The 8,837-nt window shown below is 35.4% G+C and overlaps 1 protein-coding gene across 4 annotated transcripts in view; it reads left to right on the forward strand.

Moving 5' to 3' along the window:
• LOC137813328 (uncharacterized) overlaps positions 1 to 8,107 on the forward strand; it is a 21,131-nt gene extending 13,024 nt beyond the window's left edge. For all 4 annotated transcript variants that reach the window (XR_011081413.1, XM_068615487.1, XM_068615488.1 and 1 more), the window contains 2 exons: positions 5,358 to 5,499; positions 7,704 to 8,107. Coding sequence is in view for 3 of the 4 variants with exons in the window: in XM_068615487.1 (XP_068471588.1) it covers positions 5,358 to 5,499; positions 7,704 to 7,805 (244 nt within the window). In the remaining variant the exon portion in view is untranslated. The remainder of the gene's footprint in view (positions 1 to 5,357; positions 5,500 to 7,703) is intronic.
• Positions 8,108 to 8,837: the final 730 nt, after the last annotated feature.

Below are 8,837 nucleotides of genomic sequence, written 5' to 3' on the forward strand. Positions count from 1 at the left end.
CAATTCACCACCGCCGCCAACTCTTCAGGTGTATAGTCGTCGTCAACCGTCTCATCGTCCATCAGCAGACTCTATTCTGGTGCCAACACCTCATCCCCCTCCGGCTCCTATAGTTGAACCTCCGACTGTTGAACCTGATCTTCCTATTGCTATTCGTAAAGGTATACGTTCTACTCGTAATCCCTCTCCACATTATACTGCTTTGAGTTACCATAGACTATCTCAACCCTTTTATACCTGCCTTTCGTCTATTTCTTCTGTATCCATTCCAAAATCTGTAGGTGATGCCTTAGCCCATCCTGGTTGGCGTCAGGCCATGCTTGATGAAATGAATGCGCTTCAGAATAATGGAACTTGGGAACTTGTTCCTTTACCATCTAGGAAATCTGTTGTTGGTTGCAGGTGGATTTTTGCTATCAAAGTTGGTCCTGATGGTACTATTGATCGTCTCAAAGCTCGTCTTGTGGCTAAGGGTTATACCCAAATTTTTGGTTTAGACTATGGTGATACTTTTTCTCCAGTAGCAAAGATGGCCTCTGTTCGCTTATTCATAGCTATGGCTGCTCTTCAACAATGGCCTCTTTATCAACTGGATGTTAAAAATGCTTTTCTTAATGGGGATTTGCAGGAAGAAATTTATATGGAGCAACCTCCCGGTTTTGTTGCTCAGGGGGAGTCTTCTGGATTGGTATGTCGTCTTCGCAAATCCTTATATGGCCTCAAGCAGTCTCCTAGGGCTTGGTTTGGAAAATTTAGCAATGTTGTTCAACAATTTGGTATGACTCGCAGTGAAGGCGATCATTCAGTTTTTTATCGTCACTCGAGTGCTGGGTGTATCTATCTTGTAGTATATGTTGATGACATTGTTCTTACCGGCAGTGATCACCATGGCATCTCACAAGTAAAACAACACCTTTGTCAACACTTTCAGACCAAAGATCTTGGCAAACTCAGATATATCTTGGGGATTGAGGTAGCACAATCCAATACTGGTATTGTTATCTCTCAAAGAAAATACGCATTAGATATTTTGGAGGAAATTGGGTTGATGAATTCGAAATCTGTTGATACTCCCATGGATCCCAACGTCAAGCTTCTACCCAATCAGGGGGAGCCTCTTTCAGATCCTGAGAAGTACAGGAGATTAGTTGGAAGATTGAACTATCTCACTGTTACTCGTCCTGATATTTCCTTTGCAGTCAGTGTGGTGAGTCAATTTCTTAATTCTCCATGTGAAGATCATTGGAATGCAGTCATTCGTATAGTGAAGTACATTAAAGGCTCTCCTGGAAAAGGTTTGTTATATGGTCATAATAACCATACTAAAGTCGTTTGTTATTCAGATGCTGATTGGGCAGGATCTCCATCTGATAGAAGGTCAACTTCTGGTTATTGTGTCTCCATTGGTGATAACTTGATCTCTTGGAAGAGCAAGAAACAAAGTGTTGTGGCAAGATCTAGTGCAGAAGCAGAATATAGAGCTATGGCCTCGGCTACTTGTGAGCTTATTTGGCTTAAACAGTTACTTAAAGAATTGCAATTTGGAGAGGTTACTCAAATGACACTGATATGTGATAATCAGGCTGCTCTTCATATTAGCTCAAATCCAGTTTTTCATGAAAGGACAAAACATATTGAGATTGATTGTCATTTCATTCGAGAAAAGATTATATCAGGAGATATCAAGACTGAGTTTGTTAATTCAAATAATCAATTAGCAGATATTTTTACTAAACCCTTACGAGGACCTAGGATTGATTACATTTGTAACAAGCTGGGTACATATGATCTATATGCACCAGCTTGAGGGGGAGTGTTAGATATTATTAGATATAATTAGATATTATTTGATATTATGAGATATTATAGATATTGTTAGATATCTCATATTTATGTAATGGGCTTAGCCCATATGTTTCTTTTTCCTATATAAACATAACCCTATGTGTTCAATATACACAAGGGATTTACCCTATTCTTTCTTTTCCTTTAATAATCCCAAGGAAGTACTTTAATTTTCCTAGATGTTTCATTTCAAATTGAGCTACAAGTTTTTCTTTCAAGATGTGTTTCTCATGTTCATCATCTCCTGCAACTATCGTATCATCAACATGGACCAAGAGTAGAGTAAGTTTGCTTTCTGGGAAATGCTTGATGAACAAGGTATGGTCATCTTGACTCTGTTAATACCCCCATGGAGATCATGACTTGAGTGGGTTTATCCAAACTAAGCACGAGGTGATTGGTTGAGTCCGTAGAAGACTTTCTTTAACTTACACACTTTATTCCCTTCTTCGATAGGCCTAAAACATGGAGGAATTTCCATCTAGACTTCTTCCTCTAATTGTCCATTTTCACATCAAATTATTGCAATTCCCAACCAAAATAAGCTGCCAATGAGAGAATGATTTTAAGAGTATTCATCTTTGGCACTAGAGCAAATGTCTCCTCATAATCAACACCATAGATCTGAATATATCCTTTAGCAACTAACCTTGCTTTGTAACGTTCTAATGTGCCATCGGATTTATACTTTACATTATAAATCCATCTGCATCCTACTTTCTTTTTCTCTAGTGACTTGTCAACAATTTTCCATGTCTGGTTCTTTTCAAAGGCACTCATCTTTTCATGCATGGCTTGAACCCAATTCTCATCCTTCAATGCTTCTTTAACTAGAGTAGGGACTCTAATTGCATCAATGGTAAGGGAAACTCTAAAGAGCACTTATTTCATCAATCATGACCTAACGTCGACTAGGATGGGCTAAGGCATCTCTTACATATTTTAAAATGGGCACAAAAGAAATAGACGAAAGACAGGTATTAAAAGATTGAGATAATCTATGGTAACTCAAAGTAGTGTAATGAGAAGAGGGATTACGGTTAGAGCATATACCTTTGCGGAGAGCAATAGAAAGGTCAAACTTAGCTGTTGAAACCAGAAGGGATGGAGGAGTTGGCACTAGAAGTGAGTCAGCCGGTGGATGATGGGAAGTTTGGTACACCTGAAGTGTTGGTGGAGGTGGGGGGGTCTTTAGGTGCACTAGTAGGAGGTTCACAAACAACTGGGATATTCACTTGATTAGAGGAAGACGCAGGAGAAGAAGGAGACTTAAAGTAAAGGGAAGATTCAGTGAAAGTGACATCTACTGAAATGAAGTAGTGGTTAAAAGAAGGAGAGAAGCATTTATATCCTTTTTGTGATCTAGTGAACCCTAAAAGTACACATTTGTGTGACCTATGAGATAATTTATCAAGACCAGAACTAAAATTATGAACAAATCATACGGACCCAAACACTTTGTTATCTAAAATTGAAGATAACATGCGATTAATGAGATAACACACACTGAGAGCTGCGTCACCCCAAAAATGTTGCGGAACCCTACCATATATTAAAATTGTGCGAGTTGTTTCAACAAGATGTTTATTCTTGTGCTCAACCACCTCATTTTGTTGAAGTGTGTAAGACATGAGGTTTGATGAAGAATACCATGAAAAGCCGTATAAGTTTTAAAAGAATGAGAAAGATATTCACGGTCATTATCACTGCACAAAATTTGAACAAAAATTTCAAAGTGATTTTTTAGTTTCATTGTAAATTGTTTGAAAGATAGAAAACAACTCATAATGATTTTTCATTAAAAACACCCAAGTACATATTGAATAATCATTAATAAAAGTAGCAAAATAATGAAACCCTAAATTGGACTTAAAACAACTTGGTCCCTAACTATTAGAGTGAACTAAGGCAAAAGGGGACAAAGCATGTTGTGAGACACTACTAGGAAAAATATTATGAATGTGTTTCCCTAATTTACTTGACTCACAAGACAAACTTGATAAATTGTTTATAAATTGTACAAACTTAGAACAAGCTGTTGCATCTTGGCAAGACTAGGATGACCCAGCTGAAGACGAATGAAAGATGGAGAATCCATAACCATGCCAACATGTGTAGAGGTCTGTAGGTGATGAAGACCATGAGACTTACATTTGGTGCCAATCATCTGTCTCGAACTTCGGTCCTGCAAACAAACAAAATCTTTGGTGAAATAAATAACACAATCAAGGGAACAAGTGAGAAGTCTAAAAGATAATAAGTTAAATGCAGACCCAAGGACATAAAGAACATTGTCAATAGATAAAGACGGAAAAGATTAATAGTATCATCACCATGTGATGAGACTCTAGATCCATTGGTCATGGTAATAAAAGGTAAATAACCTATAGATAAAGACGGAAAAGATTAATAGTATCATCACCATGTGATGAGACTCTAGATCCATTGGTCATGGTAATAAAAGGTAAATAACCTATAGTAGACAGGGAAGAAAAAAATATTTATTACCAGTAATGTGATTTGTGGCACCTGAGTCTAGAATCCAAGGGCCAAAAGAAGTAGAGTGAGCGAGGCCAACAAAAGATATACTTGTGTGTGCAATAGAAGCAGGGGAACTAGAGATCTGATGATCGTCATACCATTTGAGAAATTTATTAAAAATAGTAGGTTGTCCTGAGATATTAGATGAAGGAGTACCAGATGAAGTAGGACCCGCAATAGGCGTTTGTAAGGGAGCAATTTGGACAATTGTAGCAAATTGAGGAGTACGATCATGTAGGGCATAACCCCTGTCAATTGTGTGACCTAGCTTGTGACAATATACACACTTGTGACACCCTTTCTGCTGCTTTCGAGTGTGATTACAATCATCATGCAGAGATACCATTGCAAAAAAAGGCCAAAGATGAAAATGAGAGAGAAGCACCTCAGAAGAGAGAGAAAAATCCTAAAAATCAAACGGGCTCCAATCAACAAGACAAGGCAGATCCAGAACGAGGAGATCCTATCGATGTGAAGCGCCGCCAAAACAGGCACCAGAGCGCCACCACGCATGGTGGAAAGACGTGTAACGAACCACAAAGGAGAGGCGTGCGGACTCCGACTGCTGCTATCCTGACAGCATGGTGGTTGCATGGCTGAGACAAACCCAATGGTGGTGTCACCTATTCAAACAGCGGCGAATGGAGGCGGAAGAGCAGCGGCGACAACGAAATATCTAAAATATCTAGAAATATCTAAAATATCTAGAAATATTTAACATGTCTAGAAATATTTAACATATCTAGAAATATTTAACATATGCATCTTGTAATGGTTTACTATTAATGCATTTGAATCAGTTTTCCTCCTCATTTTTTTCATGTATTTTCAAGTCCTTTTACTCTAAGATGTTTCCAAATAATGAATAAAGCAATGCTGACTTGAGATTTATCAGCTTTGCTTTTGATAGTATAGACCTAATTAAATGATTCGATGTTAACTGAACCTTCTCACCCCTGTTTTGGTTCCAGTTTCCAGTTCGAAACAGAGACTGATGGTGGGAAACTTCGTCGCAATGTCTTGGCAGAAGGCAGGGTCAGCTCAACAGGTGCCCCTTCTAGTATCACATCCATACTATCTGGTCAAGAAGAGTTGTTTGCTTTTCACAGAGCGGTAAGTAGTGACTCTTCTCTGCTTTTAGTTGCGAATTGTGACATAATCATAATTTACCACTGTTCTGAAATGGTTCTCTGTAGCATATCTTGTTCCTGACTACAAGTGTTGTTTTAGTGCCATTTCATACATATGAAATTCTTTCTTTTATTTCCAAATCATGTTTGCTACAGCTGGTTAGTGTAACTTTTACTAGTTTTCCATATGTTGTAATAAAGGGTGCTAAATTATAGAATGATTTGGCAAGAAATTCAAGGAAGCAGGAAGTAACTCCTGAAATAAAATCCACTTTTTTTTTGTTTTCTGATAGAAATGTGAAACTGTTAAAAAATGTAGCTAACTCAGTTGAGAAGGCACTTTATATTCATTCACAATCAACATAACAACTAAGTAGTGAAGCATAATTTGTGTTAAGAGTTGAAGTCCTGCAATCAGAAGAAAGGTAAAGAATTGTAACTTTGCAAGCTGACCATAAAGTATAAACTTTAAATGATTTGGTAATTAGAATCATTTGCGGTTACAAGATCACTTCCAATGTAGGCTTTGCTAGAGAATTATCTTCTTTGAGGATGTTCCAGACATTAATTATCATATTGACCACCGCCCTGTCAAATATGGAGTAAGGATGCTTGCGCAACTTTATCCTCACAGACCACTAATGTATTCCTTTCCCAGAAAAGAGTCACTGAGGTGTTGTCCAATGGATTGCTCTAGAGTTTATAAAAAGGATTTGCGGGGATAAATTTATGCAGATATCATTACAATATATGCAGCTGCATAAGTTGTCGACATGCTTTGTCCATATATTCTGTTGTAATTAAAACTCTGCTAAATGTTACTCGACACTTCTAACATATCTCACACACCAATAAAAATAATTAATTTAGTTGATTATTTTTAAGAAAAGGTCAAACTTCATTATTGACTACTGTTAAAAGTATCTTCTGTAATAGTGGTACCAAAAAACACAGGTAATAGAGAGCTAGATGGAATAAAAGAAGTTTGTAATTGTATTATTTACTGGAAATGAGTTTCTTACAAGAAAACAAAGACTACTACAGAGCAACAAAGAAGAACAAAGGAAAACAAGAATGAACCACACGAGAGAGGAGATTCTTTTACTAAAAGAAGTACAATTTCACTTATTAATTACCAAAATGGGTAAAATTTTAAAAAATTACTAAAAGGGATAAGTTGTGTGAACTTGATATGACTTCAGTATATTTGAACTGAAATTGTGCCAGAGTGGCACGACATCAGTGTATCAAATTTTAAGTGAAGTAGTACTGTTTTGACACGATTTATCTATTTTGGTAATTTTTAAATTTCAAGCCTCACAACACATAGTCGTTTAACCATACGTTGGTTATTTTGGGCAGTGGGTTTTTTCTTATTTTTTCATGATTTGTGTCAGCTGTCACGTTACTGGTTGTCCCCATATTTTCTTCATGTGTCTTTTTTTTTTTTGTAATTGGCTTCATTACATCTTCTCATTTTGTTTTTTAATACAAAACACAAACACTCACCATATTTAATAAGGAGTAAACAATAAAAGCAAATATAAAATTGTATTAAAATTGTAAAATATCTTATAAAAAGACGCTAATTTGGAAAATGTCTTATAAGGACGGGAGAGAGTACCACAACCAATTAGTTTCTCTAATGACCCATTTTAGCAAAAAATTGTTGTTCCATTTTAATTGTCATTTTAGAATATCAAGGAAGCATTATCAAATATTTTTTTCCTAATATATGTTTGGAGAAAACTTACAGTGTCATAGGTATAGTCGTACTATTCTCTTGTTAAATTTGGAGTTCTATCTTAATAATTTGTATAATAGATAATTTCATTAAATATGTTGTGTGCTATCGAGATAAAATTTCCAAATCTGATTGGAAAATAACAGTCGTACTTATGATGTTGAATGTTAGTCTTCCTATATCTTTAACAAGTTTTTGTAACCATTGATTGTGGAGTGAGAAAACTATAGCAAGTATAGATAAGAGAGAAATTAATCAATATGAAAGACAAGGGATATATTCAAAAATCAAAATTGCTTTTATATTAACATTGGAAAATTTCTGTGCAAAAAATCTTAATTGTCAAACAAAATGGGATGGAGGGAGTATCACCTAAACTATTTGTACAGCTCTTATATTAACATTGGAAAATTTACCTATTAACATTAAGTCTTCCTTTGTAGGTCTCACGGCTGATTGAAATGCAAACACCATTATACTTGGATGGAGTAAGTAATTTCCACCCCTATTTTCAGAGGCAACATAAACAGTTACAACAATTGTGACAGCCTTATATTCTGATCCATTATCATGAAGTTTTTATTTTTACTTTTTTAATTTCCTTGTTCTGCGTAAAATTGTTATCTGATCTTAAATTGACTTTATATACTATGTGTAATAATCTGTCAATATTGGTGCAGTAATAAGCACCATAATGTCGAGTGGTCAAATTACTGACATGATTATTCTTTAGTCCTTACAAACAAGGGAGGAAACTAGGTTACATATCCTACGGGGCAATCAACCCCTTCAATGAACAAAAAATACAATATATATTAATATAATATATTTGAACATGATTTTGTTATATCCTAAAGTTTTGGGATTTGATTAATATTATTGTTGGATTGTTTAGATTTAATTAGTAGATATTGGGATTTAATTAGTTAGGGTTTAATTAATTAGGATTTAATTAGTAGTTTCTATCATTTATCTTTATTTGGAATTTTATTAGCAAAATTTATCTCTACCATTTGTAGTCTTTAGTACTTTATAAATAGAGTATTGAACTATTATTTGATATATGAATAATATATGCATTTTGTTTCCTTTTCTCAATTTTCTATCATTGTTCTTGTTTTTGGTATAATCAGAAGTCACCTAAAGGTTTCCTTTGTCCAAAATCTAATCGTTCTTCGAAATCTCTTACGAGGGGATCTAGACGCTTCTACACACTATCATTCATATCAGATTTGGTAAGTTGTAGAAAATCTGTGTAAGAATAATCCATCTTTAACATCAGGTTTCTCAAGTACTACATTATTTTCTTTATTTCTTTTCTTCCCTGCGCTACTGTTGAAGTTGCTTTAAAGAACAACTGCCACTACGACTTTTGTCTAAGATGCAAAACTCTTTTGTCTTCTTTTCTATCAGTAGTAGGCAATCTTGTAACGTTTATCATTATTGCTCTTGCTAGAGCTTTCATCAAATACAGTCCATTGTATAACCTAGCATGTCCCATCATCTTCAATGAAATTGTATCCTGAATTTGTCAAAAGCTCAGAGGAAAAAATTAGTTTATAATTATCGCAACAGGG

This window comes from Phaseolus vulgaris, chromosome 1, assembly GCF_000499845.2.
Source record: "Phaseolus vulgaris cultivar G19833 chromosome 1, P. vulgaris v2.0, whole genome shotgun sequence".
In the NCBI taxonomy this organism is placed as follows: Eukaryota; Viridiplantae; Streptophyta; class Magnoliopsida; order Fabales; family Fabaceae; genus Phaseolus; species Phaseolus vulgaris.